General features: G+C 34.0%; 1 protein-coding gene across 1 annotated transcript; it reads right to left on the reverse strand.

The window, feature by feature from the left end:
* Positions 1 to 256: 256 nt before the first annotated feature.
* On the reverse strand, positions 257 to 20,584 carry LOC125049125 (calcitonin gene-related peptide type 1 receptor). Its single transcript, XM_047648245.1, has 10 exons — positions 20,369 to 20,584; positions 6,200 to 6,322; positions 5,105 to 5,215; positions 4,189 to 4,289; positions 3,243 to 3,334; positions 2,967 to 3,167; positions 2,495 to 2,838; positions 1,928 to 2,145; positions 1,259 to 1,433; positions 257 to 865 (listed from the first exon to the last, which is right to left on the reverse strand). Exons 2-9 carry the CDS (start codon positions 6,273 to 6,275, stop codon positions 1,389 to 1,391), a joined length of 1,188 nt encoding a protein of 395 aa, XP_047504201.1. The 5' UTR covers positions 6,276 to 6,322; positions 20,369 to 20,584; the 3' UTR covers positions 257 to 865; positions 1,259 to 1,388.
* Positions 20,585 to 26,521: the final 5,937 nt, after the last annotated feature.

Here is a 26,521-nt window from a genome sequence, read left to right on the forward strand (position 1 = left end):
TTGAATTGAGAACTGGCAGTAAATGTAAAATTATAAGCATTCATATTATGTATTTCTTTACTGACGCGTCATAAGTGTAAATTATGTTACCTATAATATGATTAAATGATTTTTTTTATTTTCTTATATAGCCTTATTGTTCTGTTATTTGTAAACATTAAATAAAAATGATTTTGCTATTAAATTTTATCAGGACCTAAATTTTAATTTGATAAAATATGTGCGACGAGTAAACGGGAGATAGATGTAATAAAAGTTTTCCACCACATTGATTTTATTAAATGCAAATAACGATTTTAAAATATAGAAAGTTCGACATGGCACAGTAATATCTATGGTACAGAGTAGATACTAGGTATTAGACACAGTTTCTATCTTATACTTTTATTCTAAGCGTTCCTCTCCCCTGTCATTATTATCTTGCTATATACAATTTATTTCTTACATAGATGTAGGTATAGTTTACATTTAGGTACTTAATTATTATCTTTTTCTAACATTGTTCTTTTTATTTTACAATAAGCAACGAAGGAACTGTAATATTATGGATAATATATACATTTGGTCCAAGAATAAAAAGGTTTTTAATAAAATGCATTTTACGATATTTTTGTGTATGTACAAAGTGTTTACAATATATGAAAGAAAAGTACATTAAGTAATTCGATCTTTTGTTATTAACCACGTTCTTGACATAAATTCACTTAGATATACCACATATAAACAGTAAAAACACTGAATACTTTTATTTACATATCAATTACGACAAAGACACAAATATACACTTTACGGTACACAACACAGTTAACAGTTAACACTAAATGTTTGCATAATGTCTTCAGGATTCCCAATAATTACACTGACTCTGCAACAAATTGGGTTATTTAGTTAGTGGTAAATATGACTTCATAAAATTAATAATAATATACTTTTGCCTTAATACTCCAGGGCCCTTAATATTTAACTTGCAATAGCGATATCGACAGCGAACTTGCATACAAAAACGCCGGGTTTGCTGCCGCTAGCTATCGGAAGGTATTTGATGTTGCAGCGTACGTGCGTACGAGCGGAATTACGTGGTTTATAAATCATATAGTAAATAGTCATTCAGTTAAGGTTCAAAGTCACCCTGAATACCATTTATCTCGTCTTCTTGTGACGGAAGCCGGTTGTGTTGTGCCGATCGAAAATAAAATCATTCTTTATCGGTGAGTTGTACAATGATGGTGATAATGACAACAAAATTAAGGGAACTTACAGGCGGTTAGAACACAATCAGACTGTCATATGAGTTTCGCGTCCGGCGGCGCGTCGTCGTCCTCCTCGAACCTTATCCGGCGTTGTCTTTCGTCCGGTGGGGCTTCGGGCTCCGCGCCGCCGGCCGCCAGTCACACGCGGTCATCGCCTCCGCCCGCCCCGCCGGACCGTACAAACTGTAACATGTATTACAACCAAACATTTAATTTATTACGTATAATTTGGTTTTTAACACAATGTGAGATATATCTAGAACATTTATTATTAATATTGACCATACGGGAAATGTACAGTTAGGCAAGATATGTAACTATTGAGGCACTAGATAAAGCTCGCTAAAGGCGTAGTAATGTAATTTAACATCACTAAAAATTACTAATATAGTTCTTAAGTGAAAATTGTTTGGAACTCCTGTAAGCCTGTCTATGAAGCCTAAAGGTCTGCCTTCAAAATTACACAATTACTAAATAATATCTCAATAATGAAACTATCCCAATCGGGTAAACAGTTTTTTTAAATAATTGCAGAGATACAGAAAGGTGCGTTGAAACCTTGAACTGGTGGAATTTTCTCCTGTTTCGGTTGGATTGAAGCTTCCTACGCTAAGTTCTACTGTTATTTTAGTCAATGAGCTACTCCGTCCTTTCAAAAATCTAAAAGTTTTACTCACAGAGACTGTAGTATTAGTAGTGGAGTTAGCTCTTGGCCTGAAGGTGAGAATTCTCCATCGTCTCCGGAGCTGGGCCAGCACTTCGCCATTACAAAAGCAGTACAGCACAGCCACGCAAAGACCTTGCAACGACGTAATAATGGCTGCCACGTACTCGTAGGCCCGCCACCAGCTGGCTTCACGGCTGGGCCGGAATGGTGTCAGCAGGTATTGAACACCTACAACCAACATTTTTGCCGTTATTGCTAAGGATAAGATAATCTATATTCTTGTAATTTTATTAAATGAAAAATAATTTTAGCGTGACTAATTAGTTTGTTAACACGCAGTTAGAGCTTAGTGGAGGGATTACGCTAAATACGTTCTATTTGTCGGTTAATTTTGAAGCTGAATATTAAATCATTAATTAGTGCGCCATCAAATCTATTAATTGACGTTATATATATACACACCGACAACAAACGAAGACACTAAGTTGTAGTTTTAAACTAAGCGGCTCTGTAGCCTAGTACTGGCTTAAGAGACTTAAAACAAGAAAATATTACAATACAAAAGTTATTTCCTTACCCAAAAGCGGCGCCAGCAAGCAGGTAGCCCTTAGTGCATGAAGGGCAGTCGCAGAAGGCCTCGCGACTCCCGCCCCGCCGCCCGCCCTTAACTTAGTACACAACACTCTCACTATGTTACACAAAAACGCAAGATTCAGAATCACAGTCGCAAGAACTAGAACTGCTAACTCCGGTCTTGGTGCACCTTCATCCGCCCAGCAGAAGGGATCGTTGGCAGCCCCACGTCTTGCCGCGTGAATTATTGCTGAAGGTATGGGTAGGAGCCATCCGGCTGCCAGGAGAACTCTGACTAAGCGTCGCTCCGAGACAAACGCGCTGACTAGAACTGTGTGGAGATATAATCTGTAAGGAAAAACATTTTTCATTATTATTTAATTTTTCTAACTTCCACCACTGTCCCTTACTTTAGCCTTCTATCTCATATTAGTTACTCAATTTATTTGTTTCATCTCCTATTAATCATGACATACCCTTCGCATAACATCCAGGTGTAGTTGGTGAGAAGAGCGTATTGGAGTACAGCGTTGAGGAGTTGGCACCAGGGCGGGTTTTCCTTTGGAGTGTCTGCATCGTTGACTACAAGGCCGTACCAAGCCAACCACAACGCATTGTTCAATGCGAACGACGCAAATAAGTTTATATGCACTGTTATTCTGGCGCAGCGAAGACTTCTGAAAATGTAGTTTCCTTTTTCACGAATGTTTCTATTAAGAACATTTATAGTAAAATATTATAGTTAAGCTTACTTGAAATATAACAGAATAGCTAGAGAGATAAGAAGAGCAATGAGAGATATGCTGTAGCCTGTCTGGAACAATATTATAACTTCGCTGACGTCCTGAAATAACAAGAACCATTATTTTCTTAAATATCTTTACTTGACAATTATTTAATTTATTTACGCCTACGATGTTTATGTCAGTTTCATTTTAATGTAAATTAGGCTATTTATTAGAAAAGTTAGCGCCATTAGAGCCAAGCCAACTTTGTAATTTATATTGTCATTTTGCTTTTTTGTTCCATTTGATGTGAGATATATGAGAGTATGGAATCATTAGATTTGATGATTGATGTCATAATAACACAGATGTTTTAATATTTATCGAATCGATTGCTGTAACAAAATGTACTAAACAATATTATTTGTTTTTAAGTAATGCAAAATCGGAAACGAAAAAATAAATATATGTATTATTCGTGTAACAAGTGGGCAAATTCAATCTGATCAGAAATCTGTAGAATAATCGCGCACCCGGAAGATGTGAACATGGAGCCATCGGTGCATGGCGACCCTTATTGTTTACGTCTGGCTTCCGACGCAGACAACTATGTGTGATAAACATAATTGTCACGACACTTCCCGTCCAGACTGAGTGTATTGCAATATACCCCAAACCCGTGTTTATTATTCGTAAATAATTAGAACGTACACCAACAATATATATCTTGCCTTTGCACATACGAATGTTTGAGGGGAAGAAACATAGTTTATTAACAAATTAAATTGCTATGCTTTATAGAAATACGAAGATACTTTTTTATTCTTTCAGCGAGCCCTACATATGTAAACAACATTTATTTATGTAAATAAAGTAATAAATTACTCCTAGTCTCTCAATAATAAAATAATTCGCGTTTATATTCTTTCTATAAGTTTGGTTCTTGTTTTGTTTAACTCGTGTATGAGATTACCTCCTCTGCCTTAACGCAAGTGGTGTAATTAGACCAAGGCTTTCCAGAATCTGGGTGTTCCCACCACGTTCCATCAGATGTACATTCCTTGTGTGCCCATACTGAAAAAAAATATTACCTTATTTATTTAATACTCAATTTATTTATCGGAAATATACGTTGATTTGATGGCCATAAACATAGATTAAATTCATAAGAAAATAGTAGGTATAACTGGCTTTCACTAATTGTATTTCCATTTCAATAATTGGTTTTGTGTAAGAACAAAACTTTCACAAACTTTCTCAGAACAATTCATGTTTCCCCGAACATTTACCTCTTTAAAGTAAGCTTCTGGTACCGACAAAATTTTCGTGACTTTATAGCCATAATCTATCACGCTTAAGAACTAATCCAATTAAATTTTTGATACCACAATTTAGTTGTCATTAAATAAGCGTGAATTATAATTTAAGATAGTTTAAATATATCTACGAATTATACAATTGGTAAATATTTTTAAGTTTAAATAAATCTTTCTTTTGTCACCTGTATTAAAGTTTCGTAATACAAGTTCACATCGTAATCCTCTTTCATTTCTCCTGTGCGATATAAAATCGAGGACTTTCAGATAACTGTACTATATTATGTGTCCCTAAAGACTACCTTTACCTTTAGGCTTTGCCTTTTTGAGTCCGATGGGGACTGGCTTTGTGTATGTAGCAACTCTGTTTCACAATATGAATTTACACGTGTAAAACCTTGCCATCGAGGCCTTTCCGAAATATTACGTCTGGGAACAGAACCCTGTGAGAAGGAAGGAGCTAAATTAGCCACGACTTTTTTGACCAATTATGAGGCTAAGTGCGCAAACTGAGTTCACCAACCTATAACCTATAAACCTGTGAGAAGTAAGTTTAATAATCGATATACATACATTCTGGGCTAAATCCGGGTACAAATTCGGGGCAGTGTGCAATCGCAGTGCCGTTTGCTGGCGTATGTGGCCAGCATAGCCAAGTATCGTATGTGCCTTTGCAGAATAACCCTGAGGAAAAACTAATGAATAAATGATAGCGGAGCAGGGCAGATACGTATCTGAATAATGGGTGTAACAACCAACAATAATATTACAGTATTTATTTATACATTATCTATAAGTTCATTAATAATTAACTCAATTTATCAAGCGCAACCACTACGATTACTCGATATTTTTTTATTAAAATTTTAGGTCAGCAATAAATACGACTAATCTATTAATGGATGACGCGTACTCCATCAATTAATTTGTTTCACAACTAATTCTGGACATTAGTCGCCCTAAGATTCCCCCGGAGAGTACGGTTACTTTCAGTTACAGAAAAATAAATATATTTTATGTATTTTATGGTCATGGAATAGTCTGGAGGTTTCATTATATGTATATATATATAGCCTACTACGTAAAGCCTAAAATTATGAAATGTGTCTGCTCCATTAGAAGCCCCAACTGAAATATAGTATTATTAGCCCTGTATCATAAAATACCTTTGCGGCCCCACTAATTATATTTATAACTCAGTTATTACGGTTGCAGTACGTCAATAAAAGCTACAAAATAACATTTCGGATGATGGGAGGCTGCCACGCTCACTTAATTTTAAAACGTTTCATGTGCTATCATTTCAAAAGCTTTGTGCCTCCCGCTGGCTTTTAACATCAATTTCTGTCGAATATCCGTGTTAAGGATAAAGGTAACATGTTTAAATATTTTTGTAACAATATCAATATAAAGACAAAATCCTGAAACACTGAAGCTAAGTATTTTAGGAATGTATATCAATGATAAATGAAAAGACGTTTTTTTATATATAACTGGGTAGACATTTGGCCACAATCCCACCTGATGTTAAGTGAGATCTGGCCTCTTCGAGGGCAACCCTGTCCAGGAGATGCCTATTTAGCCGCCGCTTAATTTTAACCACAATATACTACGATACGATATATAAATTGGTTTATGATATATTTGAAGGTCCAGAGTAAGCTCTACCAGGAGGCGGGTCCGTGTTGTTGTTGGCGATGTCACACTCTGCTTGCTCCCGAGCAATTCGCTCCGGATCTTCCATGGTCTTCCTATTGATTTCTATGCGCTATTAACCTGCCTTTCATTTTCCTGAAAGAAAACATTTATGTGATAATTTCGAGGTAATATTGGTAAGGGTTTTATTTTAAGGAAGTCGTTTTAGTTTTCCTTTTATGAATGCATGTTAATAAAACTGGTAAAAAAAATCTGTGGCGCTACAACCTTTTTGGACCTAAGATTTGTGTATCTGTTTCATGATCATTTTTCAATCTTATAGGCAAGTAGCTGTGATTCTCCTGTGTCTGACGCACGCCATCGACTTTATGGACCTAAGGCAAGCCGGTTTCCTCACGATATTTTCCTTCACCGTTCGAGCGAATGTTAAATGTGCACATAGAAAGAAAGTCAGGGATAAGAGTCGCAAGCTAAAGCCACTAGGCCAACACTGCTTATATAACAAAACTGGTAGCAAGTCAAAACTGGTAGCAAGTCAAAACTAGGGATAGTAGATTTATGACATAGAAGACCACAATTTTTGTTCTTCTATATTATTCTTTTTTGTACAACATACTTACTGCTATAACGCTGTGCCTTTTCTATGATCAGTGTTAGCTTAGTGGTTAAGCGTGTTACCCTTCAGTTTTTGTAGCCATTTGATATTTACTTATATGGTAAAGAAAAATATCGTGACAAAGTCGGTAAAACGCATAAATTGACAATATGCCTCTTATGAATAATGAAGTCACCTACTGTAAAAGAAAAACGATCAAGGAAACGGACACGAAAATATGTCTACTCTTTATCTCATTAGCGGTTTCGAGAATTCATCCTTTTTCTTATATTTATTACTAATATTCTCCACTCGTGTGACTCATTAAAATAAAGATACATCGAGCTAAAACGTCGTCGCCCAACCAGTATTATTTTACCGGGGAGTGTCCGCCCATCCCTGACCAAATAACACATTTTGCCAACTCCGCTTAACGATATCAAAAAAGTTTCCAAATCCACAATAATCTTTGGTACGAAAAGGATTTGTTTACTTTTAAGAGCTACGAGAAAGTTAAACATTTATAACAAGGAGGAGGTTATGCGAAAAAAATTGTGTTGCCATTAATCTGCTTTGAAGTTCAGCTTTCTAATCGTAATCATTAATCTAAGATATTAATAAAATTCAAAGATTATTATATATAGCCTTTGAGGGACTTCCAACAACTAAAAACATCAAGGCACACGAACGAAATAAAAGAACTAATTTTAATCGTTAATTTTAAACTACCATTTATATATTAATAAAATTTAGATTATAAAGTAGCTTAGATTGGTTTTTTTTTCAGATCGAAGATTTTATCATAATCATTAAAAAGATGACAAATTTATTAATTTACCTTTTACAACCAAGGAGTAATCAAATTGTTCAAATATTTTTCATTTTTATTGGCAGATAAACAAAGGACGGCTTATACCTTATTTGTATCCCAGAAGCAACAGCTACTAATTAGCCTTTAATTGTCATAATGGCAGTAGGAAGTCAATAACAGAACCATTCCCCATCAGCGGGGCGTGGGGTCAACAGTCGGTCCCGGCGCTAGATTGACAATTCCGATCCAATAACAATCCCGAACGTTTAAATCCAATATAGCGAATTCTCAAAGGACAGAAGGCAATCAATTAAATTGTGGAATCAAATAATGTCGAATTACCCGGCGGTCGGCTCCCGCCAGACCCTGATTTACAGATGCGTAATAAACTTAACCACTCAATGAGGATTTACAAACCGCAATTTTCTTCTGCTTATTCTAAAGATACCGACGCTCTTTCATCCTTTTTCTGCTTATTTTAGAGATAACGGCCCGAAATATGGGGGTTTGGGGATTCATTATCAATTACTTTTCCACGATGATCGTTACTTTGTGTTACAAGTGCTTTTCCAAGATTTTGAGCGAAATATAAAGAATTAACTGTGACTTCCAGTGTAATTTAACATTGTATCTTTATACCCGGCATCTTTTAACACACAAAATATTGGTTCATGACAAATGACTGTTTAATGTGCAGAAAAGTGTTTTTGCTTAAGTGATAATGCCACTTATCTGGTATCTATTGGTCATAAATTTATACAAACAGTTTAGATCACTTTCACTTAGCGTATAAGCACATTTTCATTATTTTAGGATTAATAAATTTGAGATGCACATAGGCTCCGCAAATATTCGCACAATTAGGCCTCGATGACTGGTGCGAAGCTTTTCTGATTAGCCCGGAAATAGATACCGCTTTTACCGACATCTGTAGATCGAACTACTTTTAAATAACTTCTTATATTTACACACTAATGTATAAGTAAAAACTTACTGGTGTCAATCTAAGATTAGAAAAGGCACTGCGGAGATGTTTATTAGCAAAATTAGATAAACAACTGATGAGCTTTTTAAGTTTTATGTCCTAAGACTAGGCCATGGCTAGAAGATACTGAATCAAGACATAAAGACTGTGGTATATGGAGCACTGTACATAATACTATATGAAAGTGGTCGTAACATCGCCATTACATCTGATGGCGCGAGGCAATAAAAATGTTATAAAACACTTAATTGCGAATGCCTGTGACATTCCACACGTCGTTGTTAAAAAATCCGATTATAATTTACTACGGAGAGGCCCAGCTCCTTTATTGTGTTGATATTTTGACCTTTATCTATTTCAATATACACTATATACATTTGTGCTAGTTAATTATTAATTTTATTATTCAGTACTGCATAAAATAATTATTTATTAGCGAGATTCCAATTCAGCACGTTTAATTGACTCACCCTGTGTCCAACAACTTTGTATACTTTTATTTTATTGACAATCGTTGAAACTTTCTTTATTATTCGTAGTTTATTAATCAACTTACAGAGTTAGATAATCTGAAGTGAAGCTGCGAGTGCAAGCTTGTTGCGGAAATAAATCAGCCAGGATAACCACAATTCACAAAGCTCCAGACACGTTTCCGATCGGAAGCCTACTGCTTACCGGAGTGCGACTGGAGTTATTAGAAACCGAGCGACGTCAAGGCTGGACACTTCGTTATAAAAAGTTTTTTAATATTAGAAATTCGGCTTTGTACACAATTCATAAAAGCAATACTTATACAAATGCCACAATTAAAATATTTGGGAGGAGACAGCCCTCAAATTGGCAATAAAATCCGAAATTGCGGTGATGAAACTAAGTCTGGCAATCAACGAGATATTATTTAAAATAAAAACATTGTTTAACAATAATTATTGTATTAATATTGTACCGTTAAAAGCTGTCTGTTACATTTTAACTTTATTAAGATAAATAGTATCTTTGGTTGAATGTGCTAACTATATAACATCTCGTGATTGTATCACTTGTTTCGGTTTGCATTATAAATTATAATTAGAATTTTATAGCACCTTATTGCGTATGAATCAAACAACATCCGCATCGCTTAAGTTCAAGGTAATATAAGATTTACAATCGTTCTTAACTTGTTAGATGTCAAGTTTGCGTTAACTTAAAGATGTGATCAAAGTTTTATTTTATTTTCCGCCAAGAGTCTTTCCTCCAACTTCGATTTTGTTCCCTTTGGAGTAGAGCCTCTTGGGCCGTGGGGTTCAAGTGCACAGACGCTAATGAAAGAGTTTAGTTGGGTCCTGGTAGATAGTACCGGTGACCCCAGAGCTGGTGCTTTCTTCGCTCAACAAATAAGTATCGCAATACAGCGAGGAAATGCTGCCAACGATAAAGGTACACTACCACAATGACCAACATTTTTAAATTTGTTTTTTATTACTATACACTTCTATTTAGTACAATTCAGACGGTAAAGTTAGATTAAATTTGACTTCGTAATGCAGAAACACTCACGTTAATCTCACAATACGGTATTCTGTGTACAGTAATTATTACTCTAGTTACATATCCATATATTCTGATTTCGTGAATAATAATGAACACATTTCGCGTTGTTGGAATGAAAAGCCTTCTAAAATATCACATTGTTTTATATATGGCGTAGTTATGTGCTGACGACATTGTACTATTTCCGTAAGCTATTGTGTTTAAATGTAGCGTTTAAGAAAAAATTATAATATAGGGTTATGCTCATAATTAGAATTGATCAACAAATCTCTCTCAACACTCGAAAAATTTTGCGTAAGTTCAGACAGCTTCCTACAGTAATGTCAGTAATCATCTGCTACTTATAACTAAGCAAATTTATTTGAAGTAATTTATGGAGTGATTTAATATTTCCTACACGAAAGGAAAGGACTAAAGGGAAAAAGAAGAAGAAGGCGCCCTAAAAAAAGGTGGATAGAAGAAATAGAAGCGGTAAAATTCAAAATTCAAAATTCAAAAATCATTTATTCACGTAGGTAACACAATGTACACTTGTGATGCGTCATTAAAGAAACGGTAGCAGAAAGCGAATGGAGAAAGAAAGCAATGGACAGAGTTAGTTGGAGAAAGCTGGAGGAGGCCTTTCCCCGTGAAGGGGTTCCGATCGACGGTACTGAAGGTAGCTAGGATAAAGGATATATAGGATAACAAGATAAAAATAATGTATAAAATGTGTCAATAATAATAAATAATGTAAAAATCTAAGCTGTATTTTATAATTTTTTTGTCATGATTGGAAATTAAACGGGCTTTATTATTATTATTATTAAACGAGATGATTATTGGAAACGATAAATAAAATCTGAGAAAGTTATTTAGAAAACTTATCGTTTTTGTGTCGACATTGATAAGGAAACAGGGACACTAATAATATTTGGAGACAAACCTTGTTACTGACAACGTAGACCATCCTTGGTAGTAAGCGAGGTCATGATCATTAAGTTGTGTAAAAACTCGAAACACAATGAGTATGGCTAACAATACGTTAAATATAATAAAGATTCATCCTATTTTACATATTGCGCTGCGCAAAACTTCGTGCAAACATTAGTTTATTCATGGACACGAAGGTTCTTTCCGTTACGAAAAGAAAATTAGATATTCTTTTTACATTTAAATATATTTTAGATAAATTTAATAGTTTCCGGGTGTGCTTGGTGTTGATAATGCACTTAGTAACCTGTTATATTATTTTTCTCACTAAAAAGCGAATTTTTTTCGAATTCACTAATGAAGTTATGTATGTATGTATATTGTATATGTTTTTAAAGTTCGGATAGAAAGAATTAAATTACAATCCAAGCGCTTACTTCTGATAAATGAGTCGATGAAACATCGTTAATTGAATATTAATTGGTCACACCCTCAGAAGCGACCACGTCTAAGTATATATTGCAAGGCATATCTCATCTAGAATCCCCAAAGCGAAGGGAATAACGACCGCATTACACGGTCATGCACGCGAACTATTCATGTGGAGAGTTAGCATATATCATGGAGAATGTTTGAAAGATGTAAGTTCCTGTTCGGTTAAATACCTTAAGCTGAATACCACCAGCAAAGGTCAGCATAATTCGAAATTCCATCGCTCGTAACCCGTGAAGAACTTTTATTTTGTATTTCTGTGAAGAAAAGAGCAACCTACTTTCTCCAGGTATGCAAAGACTTTTTTGGCCTTTATAACTTTTAACTGTTTCGTTTTAAATAAGTCTTATTTATTTATTTCGTAATTCTACAGGTAACATAAATTAAATATAATAACAAACAGTTTCACTAAAAATATAGCCAGAGATGGAATACATAATACATTTAACTACAAAAGGTTTAAAAATTTACAAAACCAATAATAATTATTCAATACATTTAACTAAGCGGTACCTAATTTGGTGTTGTGTGATAGTGTAAAAGTGAGGGTAAGGATTTTGCGCTATGGATATTCTTAATATAATATATTATAATTAAGAATATTCCGAGATAGCTTTAACAAGTCAAGGCTTAAATATTGGTCGTTGTATGTCCGGCTGCGCGATATAAAGTGAGCTTTTTGCATATTTGCAGTCTTGTAAAGACTCGAAGTTCCGAAGTTCCCGAAGAGTTCGGTAATTTTGTTAAACCATCGTTTGCATAATAACAATCACAGTTAACATTACCATCTTTAGTCTTCGTTGAATTCCTTGCATCCCTTTCCAAGAAACGCGTTTTGGCTTGGACGTCAACAGTTGCTATCTCGCACTGTAAAATCCTCCTGTTCTCATAGCATTCCTGTCTTTTATTATAATTTGCCTTTAAATGATTATCAGATTTGCAAATTGTATTTATGTAATCACTGTGGAGAACACGTTGACAAGCTTTTTCAATCAATAAATATACCCCAACTAGTTACACAACACAAGTATACGATTTCACAAAATGGCGCCATTTACCAATATTATAGTTTAAAGCTTGTACAAAGCTTCATTTACATTGTCTCGGCGTTATATGAAGTAATGCAGTCGATATTTCTCGGCACCCGCTCTAGTATTCATGATTTTATCGTCGACGACAAAATTAGATTTTGCATATATGCAGTTTCTTATTACTATAATTTATAACTTTAATTCTTAAAATTAATAAATTAATCTAAGACATATATGCAGTTTATATTGATGTAATGGGTTTTTTTACGAAATTAAAACAAGATATTTCGAATAATGTGGCGAAAAACTAATTTCATATTTAAGAAGACTAATTGATTTCACATCACACTTTATGTCTAATTGGTCTCTTAATTCCTGTTAAGGGTAAGCGTACTTACTACTTATGTAAGTAAAATAACAAGTTTGATTTGAATGTACCTTCTAGACAAGGTCCCTACGCCTCTGCGTGACCAGAGATATACATTTTTAACGTAATAAGTAAGTGCTGCCTTTGGAGTACAGGTACCGGAAAAGGCGCGTTAAGACCGGAGCCAACTCAGGAGCACAATTGGGGGGATGACTGATCAATATACAATATACTGTTGTATTTTTGAATTGAATTTTAATAACTGTTACCTTACTATACCTATATCCAAAGATATTACGACCCGTTATGTGTAATCAATTGTTCAAGCGCATTGTTGTTGTCGCGATGCTCCAAGGGTTTGTACAATGCCATATGCTTTAGTTTATGGATTTAGCGTTTGAGACTACTTTTTAATAGTATTTATACCCAATAGTCATGACCTGTGAAAGTTATGTTTGAAATGCGGAATATTAAAAAAAAAAACAAGTCGATGGGAACCCAGGACAAAGATTCACTAATTTATATTTAATACGCGCGATACGCGTGCAAGTCACAGGTAAAGCTAAATATTATTTGATAGTTGCCCAAATAGAGACTATTTCATTCAATAACTTTCTATACTCTTATTCACTTTGAATATAAAAGCAAATTTACAGCCTTCAATTATTATAGTATAATGCAGTTAGGCCATAACATTTAATGGCCGTATTTCCCACATACTCCTATTTACCTGGTTTAATATAGCACGAGAGTCTAGAGGTAAGATATATCTTAGATCTAATCAGTCGATTCGACCCTATTCACAAAACCAAATATAATGTTCATTTTACCTAAAAGTGTCAAAGGTCGGGGAGGCGTACTTGAAAATATCTTTGAGCGTTTTCACATTGACCGCTTGTATTCTTAAAGACATAATAGACATAGACCATAACATTTATTAATAACAAAAACACACACACCTAAACACACATAATAACAATAATCAAACTAAAGAAAAAAAAAATAGGTAATGAGAGATATCAAAAAAATATTCCCTTTTCCCTTTCGATTCGTTTCAAGTGTGTTATGCATGTGTGCTGTGGTTGTAATTGGCCCTGGCTCAGCATTATGCTGATGAGCAGAATGCTCCACAGCGCTGGTCATTCTGCCAGAGACCACAGCTGCTAATTTGCGCCTTAGGTGCAAAAAAAGAAGAGTAAGAATAACTGTTAAGAAGTACATAAATATATACTATTGGGCGGATTAAAAACTTTAGTTTTTGTTATTTGCTTACTAGCTAATTCTATCACGTCCATCAGTTTTAATTAACTTCTATTGTCCAATTGTAATTATATACTATTATGATTAAAATAAAAGAAAGTAAATAGGAAGAATGGAGGACATAATTTCAAATAAGTATATTGGTATTGTAAATCGTATTGACAATGTCAGTTAGTCGTATCGGAAGATCTGATAGCAATTGAACTCCTGTATTCCGGAGCCACTCTCCGTCAATGCATTATGTAAGTGCTTCTTCAATTTATATTGAACGATCGCAGGAAGTAGGAATGAAATACTTAATACAATCAATCTGTACTAAAACACATTATATAGAAAAGAAAAAAATATATAATTTTATAGTAATTGACCTAGTTCTATACAAAAGAGTAGGTACGTAGCCTAAACTTGTATCGACGAAGTAAGAGAAAATGTCTGCTGTAGCACGAAACACAAGCAAAGTTAGCAAAGCTTAATTAAGTAAGGTTGGAATTTTCTCTAGAAAAGTCAGCTATTGCAAAACCTTTACACACAGCTCCACAATGTTTCTTGAATGCCATTAAAATGGTGGAAATGTACATGTGATTTGCAAATTCAAGGTTTTCGTTTTTTAGAGTTGTAATGTAAAAATAGCAGAAACGCTGGACTGGCGCAATAAAACCGTTTATTGGCTTTTACGACGACAGCTGCTTATCATCCGCAATTTGTTTATGATTAGAAGCATACACAGGGTTTCTGTTAGGCAAATGAGAGTTATTTGGGAAATCAGTTCAAAGGTCTTCGACTTTTTTTATTTATTTGTCAGTAATATATTTCCTTTGTAAATAACGGCCGGCCTAATTATTTATTCTAAGGGCGCATTTTTTTCCAAATTGTCATCTTCAGTGACACGGGGTTGTCTGATGGAAATGCCAGAATGTTATGATTATTTAATGAAATACTGAGTAGGTTCACAGATTGAAATCTTGGTCTTGGGCGAATTTCTAACAAACTGAAAATGCTATTTATATATAATGGCGATATTTAAATATGCATTTTATTTTTATAATTATATAAATGATAACTCTTTTATAATAAGTAAGCATTCTAAATGATTTCTAAATCAAATACACTAATAGTATTAAGTAATATGAATTACATAATTTTCTAAAAGTTCATAAATAAGAACGCGGTCAGACAGGGCCGAACACAATGGCGTGTCTTGATTGACGCATCAATGTCGTCTGGCGGATCGTCATTGTGTCAATTACTACGAACCGGCTGTTCCATGCATTTGTAATCATGTGAAGACAAACGCACGTTGAAGGTAATGTTGATTTATCAACGTAACTGAGATTACTTTGGGACAAGCTCAGCTAATGGAGATCGTCATGATGATGCTAATGATATTAGGGCACTGGTAGCTATTATTGTTTATTTACAATCAAATCTGTGGCGCTACAACCTTTTTAGGTCTGAGCCTCAGATTTCTGTATCTGTTTCATGGTGTAAATCTAATAGGCAAGTAGGTGATCAGCCTTTGCCTAAGACACGCCGTCGCCTTTTTGGGTCTAAGACTAGCCGATTTCCTCACGATGTTTTCCTTCACATGTAGAGAGAAAGTCTATTGGTACCAACCGGGGATCGAACCTACGACCTCACTACGACGCACACTATTATTGTTTATTTATTCCCTTATAACACTTTGAAAATATTAGCCTAATTGTAATTTTTGATAGAATATCCAATAAATGGTCACCCTGTATGGTGTAATGATTCCAAACATGTGAAGATTTGAAGTGAGAAAACTTTTCCAGCTGAATAAACAGCCGGATAGGCTCGCAGGTAAAAATAAAGTTTATTTACTCGCTCGCGCTCAGTCGCACCCACTACCGTGATTTTTCATCGTGTGACTCACAACACCAAGAGTATCAACAATTTCTGAGCTCACCGATAAAATATAATATACATCTTATGATGCCGTTTGTGGATTCTATCGTGTGTTTTGACAATCAGTTGACCCATTACTTCAAACTGTGGGTATTTCGCCACTCACACTGCTTGTCGATATCAAAATAGTCTTGTAATGTTATGGGAATAAAGCGTGTGAAATTATAATCGTCTAATATGTATCGAAATTTATTCATGTTTTTATAATAGAACCGTTTTCAGAATTACAATAACCTTTGGTAACGTACATGTATCTTGTAAAAAAGAAGTAAAAGAGAAATACAAATAGTTTTACGTTTGAAAAATCTTTTATGTATCCAGAAAACGTAGTTGAAATAAAAGTAGGAACGTGTACGTTTTAGCTTATTTATGGGTTTTGTCTAGCGAATCTCTCAGGGGCCATCAATATTTTACATTTTCATTCATTTTCTGTATTGCCAATTGTCAAAAGTTTCATGGCAAATAATCCTCACAATATTAGGTACAATGTTTGACAATTCGATGTACAATTTTTTTTAATTTTAATTATGAATAACTCGCGCATAAAAAAAACTTATGTATAAATAGGATCAATCTAGCTAAGTCAATTTCTTACTCATTAACGATTATATCGTTTTTTCACTAAACTGTTAGACTTTTGCGCGGGCGTTTTATCAAAGATATGGCTCGAAATTAAAAGGTAATTTGTCATTTATTAGGTTTCATTTGACGCGGTTTTTCGGAAAACCGGTAAAAACTAACTGGGAAACAGTTGCTGTCTCTAACACCAGAAAGATGAGTTCCTAGGGGCGGAGGGCGAATAATGGGCGGAGGTATTTCCATGTCATACTGATCTGAGTACTGCGTGTTGTACACAGTCACCCATATTAAAAATAAACAGAATTTTAAGGTAAAACAAGTCCCCATTGAAAGCTTAAAGTTCTAGAACGATCTTTTATGTTTAAAAGATAAATTTATTGTACTGTGTTGTGTTACTGTCAGTAACTTTAATGCATTGATACTGAAATAGAATTTAGATTTTGTAATTCATGTCTTACACAAAAGTAAAAGCATTCCTTTGAGACACGATCGTTTGGTAGATCGGACACTTGTCGGCGGTAGATTGATGGTTCTTGATTATTCAATGGAATACGTCACCGAGGGTTTCGGATTCGGCATTCATGAATGATAACGTTCTAATGATGTCTAAGCATATAAAAATAAGATAATAATGCAATTATGTTTCAAAGTTGGGATACTGATATATGAAAGTTTCCAGAGTTTTAAGATCAAAACGACTAATATATCTCTCAAAAATGCATATTTTGTGATTCTAAATTATTAAAATATGCCGATGGAATTGTAACTACCAAAATTAACTTATATAATTCATTAGCTGGAGATCTCTACAAAAAACAAATCAAATGCACTATGATTCTCCTATCAAAGCTACATTAGTTTATTTATCAAATCATATTTGACCTTATAAAAAAATTATACAAATATTTATTCATGACAAGTAAGCATCGTAATTGTAAGAGTAGGGAACCCTTTTAAGTTAAAAATACCTGTGGCAGGCTTACCAGCTCTTCCACAACAAACTTTTTAGGCAATTCCATAACATTATGTGATTAGTTGTAACACAAATGTGACTTTCGGGCACTCTCATTTAAAAAAAATATCTCGTCATTCCGTGTCTGAGGGCGCGTTCGCGTAATTCAGGGAAAGTGGCCTTTTTTTAATAACATTATGGAATACGTTTGCAAAAATTACATACTATGAAGTACTCAATTGAGTACGTAAGAGTAAGTAGTGATCGCAGTGAGCGAGCGTGTAAAATCGGGTTAGTCACAGCGATAACTCTTTGTAAATTCTAGCAGTTACCTAACACGCGTGTCCTTAAACTATTTAAATTCAATAGCCCACTACTGAAACACATTAGTAATGTGATATTTTGTGTATAGTGACTATTAGTAAAATAACTTGGTAATTTTAACTATTTCATCGACATTTTGACGTATTACATTGTAGATTGACATAATGCTTTTGTAGGTTCCGTGGCTTGCTAAATGTAATACGATTAGCGGAAGTTCGCCGGAAGTTTTATATTAGTTCCGGGACGACAAGAGAAAATATTGAATCGGTTCGTGGAAAGTTATTAATGTCTTGGTATAATTTATCATTGCTATGTAGCAAAGGTTCATAAGTGAATAACCCAGCGTATTGACTAGTGGAATAAACAGGTAAAAACTGTTTTGTGGCTCTCCTTTGATCCAAAAATCTCAGTAAATCATGAGAAAGCTTATCAAATATTGGGCGTGTCAAAGCTTTGAGTTCCAAATTACACATTTTTGTGTTTAAATTCCGTTAACTGAAAAATTTCCTGAGATTTCTGAATAGATAATATTTTTCTAGACAAGGTGTTCAGACTTCTGTATCTCATATTGTTTATTTTTGTATCTAAAATTAGGCTGGTATTCTCATAATATTTTCTTTCATTGCAAAAACGAATGCTTCGTTTAAACAAGGGTGTAAAATAGCATCGCTTTACAATACTTTTTACTAATAAGAATATATCGTAATCAAAAACTGAATTAATTAATAGCATAAATATACAGTAATTACAATTTTTTTATCCTACCTAGTAATTATAAAAATAAAATTAAAACAAATTTAAAAAGTTTGGTCCCTGTGGCAGTGTACCTTTAACTGGCAGCATTTCCTCGCTGTATATAGTAGGCGATACTTATTAGTTGAGCGAGGAAAGCACCAGCTGTGGGTTCAACTACCAGGCGCCAACTTAAATCTTTAATTAGCGCCTGTGCACTTGAGCCCCACGGCCCAAGAGTCTCCCTCTGCTCCAAAGGGAACAAAATTATTTTAGCCTAAATATAAAAACAAATTTTTCATCTCCGTTATGATCCATGAAAGTGACGTGAATCCTACACAATACGCTCCTTCGTGGTCTATAAATCGTATTTACGTCAGCGCAAATTGCTTCTTATGTTTTATATAATCACTTTCCCTTTCAAGCTTGTAACAAACTTGAAAAAATTCAAGGTACACGACCTTAGAACAATTTCAAATCTTAAAACACGAGATCAAAAGAAGAAAAGTCGAAGTTTGTTGCAAAAAAGATTTTAGTAAAAAACGGTAAAAATGTAATATATTAAGTATATTCTTGGTATTAACACTTTATTTGTGAGCTTCTCTATGCGAGGTCACGTTTACTATCTAAATAAAGAAGAAAATCAATCTATTTGTTTTGTTTTCTTAGTCATTTATTTCAGATTAATAGTGTTTGCGATGAATTGGCAGTCGATACATAATAATAATATTGTGATAATTCCAGAAATCCAATTTAATTGAATGGCAATAAACCTTTTAAGGTCTGAGCCTCATATTTCTGTGTCTGTTTCATGATCATTTGTCAATCTTATAAGCAAGTAAGTGATCAACCTCATGTGCCTGACACACGCCGTTGACATTTTGGGTCTTCTCAAGCAAGCCGGTTTCCTCACCGAACGAGCGAATATTAAATGCGCACATAGAAAGGAAGCCCATTGGTCCACAGCCGGGAATCGAACCTACTACCTCAGGGATGAGAGTCGCACGCTGAAGTCACAAGGCTAACACTACTCTCATTAATCGTATGTTATGTCCCGTAATAGAGGACTATAACATACCTAAGTACCTTTGAGATTCCTCAAATATCTCACGCAGTAAGAGGTCCTAGACGTTAATGGAATACGTTGCGTCTGGTTCAATAAAAATAATGTACAAGGGTTGTTCAGCATTTATGTAATACAGTCTACGTTAGCTCCGCTATACGTTTACCAACAGGTTGCTTCAACAAATTCTGTCCAGCAAGAAATGTTTCATGTTAATTAATGCGATAATATTTTTTCTGTTTAAATCTGTTTACAGATATTTGCGCATTCTGAAAAACACTGCAGATTTTTTAAGGGTTATATTTTACGTCCCGAAAAGTTTAATTTCTATATGCTGTCGAAAAGAAAACGATGTTGAAAATGTTTAAAAAAAATTAAAGCACAAAATTAGAATGTAAACACTACATAATTTATCGAATAAAAAAGCATTTAGTCGCTTTTTTGATATCATGAAATGCTAATCAAAATTTAGACATTTTTAATTTAAGTTATATAGATAAATTTTACTAAAAAAATATAATAATTCATTAATAAAGCATGTAAAGTTAATTTTACAAAACAACTATGAATTTTAAAAGTTACACAGATAAAGATAAAGTATTTCAAACACTATACGCACCGTGATGAAAAACCAATTCTCCAAATGCATTAAATATTTTCATTCACATTCACCAAATGTTTTAGTAAACAGCAACTACTAATTAATTTTAGTTTTAGAAATCAACACAGTGTAAAACACTTGTTCCTTAATTAAATGAAATTTTAAAATTCGAATGTAGAGACGAAACCGCAGAGGAAAGTTGTAGAGGTGACACACAGCCGTCTTACAAGGATGTCGGCCTCGCACTGGCACACGTTTAGGCGCGTATGAAAAGCAGTGATTTTCACTGAAAATTGTGGTTTTCCATACCTTAGTTTTCCCCTACAAATTTCCGTATGACTTTAATTAATTTAATTAATAAGGAATGGGGTTATTTGTAAATATATAGCGGACTTTGTGGAAAATAGGCTATAGGTAATTCAGATTATTGAAGGCGATCAAGACGGAAAATGTATTTATTTGAACTTCTTGTAATTTTTGCTTTTTAAAATTTATTTTTATTGATTGCTTCTTGTAATTTATTTTAAAAACCTAAGGTAGAAAGAAAAGCGGCTGTAGGCTATCAATAACTCTTTTCTCTTAATTATTGGTAATGTAAATTTTGATTCCATCTAATAAAAAAGGCGAATAGGTGATATATTTGGCATCTTTACTATTGATAAAATGTTTAATGGGCGTTAATTGTTATGACGGTCGTAACAATTATTAAAGAGGAATTATAAATAAGATGTTGCAATAATATGAGAGACGAATACAAATCATTTGCTATAATTTCCTTAACTGTACCGTGACTAAGTATTTTATGTAATTCAACTGAAATCTGGAATATAATGTAATTTGTAAAGCATATTACGTAAATTAAAAACAAATCAAAAGTTAAGGCCTAAAAATGAAGGCAAATGCCTTTTCACGTTGATATTTTTTTCAAATGTTCATTTAGTGCAATTAATCGTGAAGTTATTTTGGTGCTCTTTAATGGTAGTTCCAAATTTAGCTGAGCTACAAATGGCGTTATTGGTTTTGCGGTCATGCTACGTAATGCGTAGCAAAACCAATTTTCCAATAGTTGTGTCACGGGCGATACAAAAAAATGTCCTCTAACGTAAGTGGCCGTATATCGAATGTGATTCAATTTAGAATAAGGGAAAACTGGTCTTAACACACTGGTAGTAGCTGGTGCTCATTTTTCAGCAGAAAATTGGTCAATGATTCCCAACATATATATATATATACATATTTTTTTGACGTTCATGAGTGTACATTCTGTTACCTATATGAATCAATGATTTTTGACCTTGACTTTGACTATTCGTCAACTTTTGTTAATTAATGTAAGTCATATAGGAGTGTTTAATTATTACATATTCGTAATGGAATAAAGGATCGTCGAAGGCGCCCTTTAATTCCTGCTTGGTCATTTAGTTTTTGTCCGAAATGCAAAATGGTCAATCATCTCATGATGAATAGAAGATATAAATGTTAGGTTAAAGACACTGAGAAAATATAAATGTCGTGAGAACAAAGAAAGTAATGGCAGAAACATTTCCCTGGTCGGTCGCATGCCTTAGTACCTAAGCATAATGCCTACAGACACCTGAAAGCCCTCAGATAAAAAATGCGAGTCTTAAAACATTTTTTACGATCAGTGATACAACTAGGAATTTCATTAAATTTATTGCATTGAGGTGTCTTTTACAATGTAATACGACGTGTCTCGCTGTGGACTGGAACGTTTTCGACAATGGAATTAATTGGCAAAAATGACGGCTTGATTTAATCTGAACGCGAAAATTTAGAGGTGGGTATTTCTTGCAGGTGTATACGTTCTTACTAAGTACAGATATACGGACAATAAAAAAACTGAACAAATGATATCAACTCGTAGTTTCAATTATTTAAAGACACAGCAGTAACCTCTATTATTTAAATCGAATAAGAAGTTATTTGATTATGAGCCCTTTGCTGTGACCATTTCGTTCAATTTTATATTAATATTATATAATGTGAGGTCGGGCAGTCTGTCTCGTCAAGTCTCGTTAGACGTCTCCAGGGGCGGGAGGTGAATTAGTTGCAGAAAACTTACTTTTTCAAAATATTTTTATGTATATATTAAAATATTTTGCGATATATGATGTACATGACTTTGTTTCATAGACAAGTAAGTGATCAGCCTTCCTTTTGTTTGACACATCTCGTCGACTATTGGATATGCCGGTTTCCTCACTATGTTTGCCTTCACCGTACGAGCGGGTGATAGATGCGCACATAGACAGAAAGTCCATTGGTGCATCCGACGCTGAATCCGCTAGGCCAACACTGATTTTTATCTAGGAAAACATTCGCACAACGGACCTATTGAGAGTCTAAGTGTAACTGAGTCTACAAGCCAATATCTAGGAAAACAATGCTCAAATATTTAATTGAAAAACTATTAATATTATCATGCTTGTACGACTTATAAAAATCACAAAGAGGGAATGTAAAATGTCTTCAATGTCGCTTAGATTAGTTTTCCTTGAATTCATTGTATTTTCGCTAAAAGCTAAAAGAGTGCAATGGAAGTGTAATCGTAAATCTCGAGATAATTATTTGAAGTGAAAAAGCTTTAGAAAGCAGCGATTTACGTAACAAAAGGATTAGTACCTATTCGCTTTGTTCGAAATTAGAGCATTAAGCCTCTTCCAGACCGGCTTCAAAATATAACATTAAATTAATTATAGCTAACTACTGTGCTTAATCATAGATCCACTTCTTTAGGACAGTCATCGTGGTTTAATATGGCTAAGGGTAGGCTTGCGTGACACCATTACATTTGGAAAAATAATTGACGAATACGATATTATAGTTTTTTGTTCAAACTATTACCTGTAATAATGCAGGAGTAGAGGATCAAAGGTGGAGTTTTCTTTGAAAATGCCTACAGATAGATAAAGACGCGTTTGGCTAACGATACGATCCTTACTTACCATGGAAGAATCCATAAAATATTATTAAATGTAAGGTACAGGATTTACGAAAAAAGCTATCCGTTACAAAAGTTAAAGTTAATATTTAGGGTTTAGATTGATAACAAAGAGAAGTGATGATAATGAGCGTATTTTGACCTGATTTCAGTTCGGGCATTTAAAATTGATGTTCGCATTTGACGGCTTGTGGCCGGTTTAAAGTGGCCTTTTCTGTGAATTATGGTTTAACTTTAGTATTAATGAGATTATTCCGAGTTTCAAAAGACATTATTTGGAGATTATTTATCAATTCACTTCGATTATTTTAAATGAGGGTTAACTAAAACTGGATTAATTTTATATAGTGGTTCGATAAACAACTGGGTTGATGGGGGTGTGGAAAACGTATTCCAGCTTTCGTTTGACTAGCGTTGTATGACGCATACATATGCCATACGAAGGCGTGTGGTTTTACCGTCCTTTGCGTTTTATCTCTCGTTAAAAAGCGCACATGAAAATACCTGTAAACTATTTGTTTGAAACATTGTAGAAAATTCAGTGTATTTTTAGCGAACAGTCGGCATGTTTACGTTGGACCACTGCAAGACCGTCGGTCGGAGTGGAGTTTTTCGTTTATTTTACTGACGGTTTAGCTATTTTGCTGTAGGCACCTCATAATTCTTGAACTAATGCCGCTATCTTTTTGTAGCATACGTAATTTATACAACTTATAAATGATTCTTACATAAATTATTAAAATAACGCGCTGAGGAAAATCTCAAGCTTAATCTCTTTGTTCTATTATTATCAGCAGAAGCCAAGGCCTCTAAAGCGCCTAAATATGCGTTACATTTACCTTTTGCGGAATTAGAAGTTTGAATATCATTACTATGTGAGCTTAAATATTAGAAATAAGGAAAATTATATTAAACATTGGTTAACGCGTTTGAGCGAAAGATGATAAAGATCTACATGAGTACTGTAAATAAAAACACTGAAAATAGCCATTAGTTATGATTTATATAATTTTTATCTTTCGATGTTTTATATAAAACATTTTTATTTGTATTTTTGTCGCGCGTTGCTTTATTTTCCGCTTGCTGTAAGTACTGGCAGAAAACAAGTGAATTTATCAAAAATAAGACTAAGATTCCAGTATTCGTTCCAGGCACTTCAGATTCGTTTAAATAGAGTACTATAAAATTATACAAGATCGCCTGAAAGGGCAAAGATCTTTGCTTCGTTAGCATATCTACAGCGAAAGGGGCGAGTGAGGCGGGAATAGAGCGCATCGTGTAAATATTCAGTAAAATAACTTTCTGTCGCACGAAAGAGTTTTATGGTAATTCACGCGAACCAGTGAGCTGTAATTTATAAAGCAGGTACATTTCCACCGAGAGTACGAGGACTCCAAAAGCTGGGATGTAATTTTCCAAGTTTCATTTTGTACTAGCGAGATAAAGTTAGCAAAGTAACAGTCGTAGATTTAAATTAAATAGTCGACCACTTCGCTCCATTAAACAATAGACATTTTAATATAATCCCAACATTATAACAATGAATGACAAATGAAACATTATTGTTTGTTTTGAGCCGAAAGGGAGAACTTCCTCTTGAATCCTGCGAGTGTTCAGGAAAACTTATTTCGTTTGTTTTGATTACATGAACGATATTGTTAATTTGTTATTTATGAAATCTAAAAAAAATGTTCCTAGTTAGGACTATTCGTTTTTACACAGAGTTAAGTGCAGTTGTACAGTTACAGCACAGTTTTAATCTAATCCCATGAAAACAAAGGCCTTGCGAGCAGAGAGACAAATATGAAATTAAAGATGTATCATGTGTCAACTTATGTATCTAAGCAAAGACAAAGTCATGTTTTCACTTAAAATTTCACTCTTATAAGAATTGTTTATTCTAGATTCAGAAAGACATTATATGACAGTTTGATATTATCATTGTTTGAATTTTAACAAGGATAATTTGATAAAAATCATGTAATATGTCTGATTATGCATTTAACATAAACAAATATGTTTTATGTTATTTTTCCTGTATCAAATATTCTTCAAATCATTGAATACTCAGTTAGTTTAAAAAGACAATCCTAAAATATTGGAAAACCAATGTTACACAAAATACGAAACTATGCATTTCGATTGATTGTGATTGATCGACAAAATCTATAGACCAATCACAAATACGCGACCAATAAGAATCAAATATAACAGGTATAACTTTATCATTGCATTATGGCCTAGAGTAGTATATCTAATAAAGATACAAAACTCATTAAAAAGTGATTTAAATATGAACGCATGTGCGCTTGTTTATTCTAGCCCAGAGTTAAGCCAGCCCCCAAATGTCATGACGAACTGTCGGCAAACAAGCCGTCTCTAATTGCTTTGAAGTTACGGTCACTCTCCAAGACGAAATCATAAATTGTAACTCCCCCGTCTGGTTCTTTCAGCAAGAAAATAATTGAACACAATAACTAGACAGCCACGATAGAAAATTGCTTCGCTTGAACGCGTAATGGGCGAGAAATTGGTTCATATATGTATTAGCTACGTAAAATTAGAGTCTGGCAACTTGAAGGGTATTTAATAAATAATAGACTACAGGAAAACGGGGTGGAGTATTTACAAAATTCATTATCAGGAATTAAAGTATATTCTAGACACTTTCTTACACTAAAAAAATTATAAATACATATTTATATTTTTTTAGGCATGTAGAATAAAGCAAAATATATCAACATACTATAACACCTCCATTGGTAAATTGTGTTAACACTTTCATAAATAAACAACGTTTCAAAAAAAGGTAGATTTAATCTACCCAGTGTTATGAAGAAGAAAGATTTGATTGTTGTTTGTTTGCATGGCTCTAAAGCTATTGAACTGAATTCTACATTATCCTTGATGAACACAGGCTATTGAATATTTTCAAAAAGTTTGAAAACTTCGATTATTTTACCCAAGATGTAAAAAATACCAATAAAAATCATTGTATCGGGCACTTTGCGGTAAGTGATGTACTAGAGTTTTTTGAAGACATCAATATCTGCAAAAAGTCTGCGATACTATATGTATTATACAATTAATTTCAAAGATATTCTTCGTCTAACGTCAATCCAAGCAAGACATAAAACTAATGCCCAAGCAAACATTCTTTAACTTTCTATTTCGGAAACAGTCGGATAAGAAACATCTTTCCCGCGGGT

Source organism: Pieris napi, chromosome 4 (assembly GCF_905475465.1).
Source record: "Pieris napi chromosome 4, ilPieNapi1.2, whole genome shotgun sequence".
Lineage (NCBI taxonomy): Eukaryota > Metazoa > Arthropoda > Insecta > Lepidoptera > Pieridae > Pieris > Pieris napi.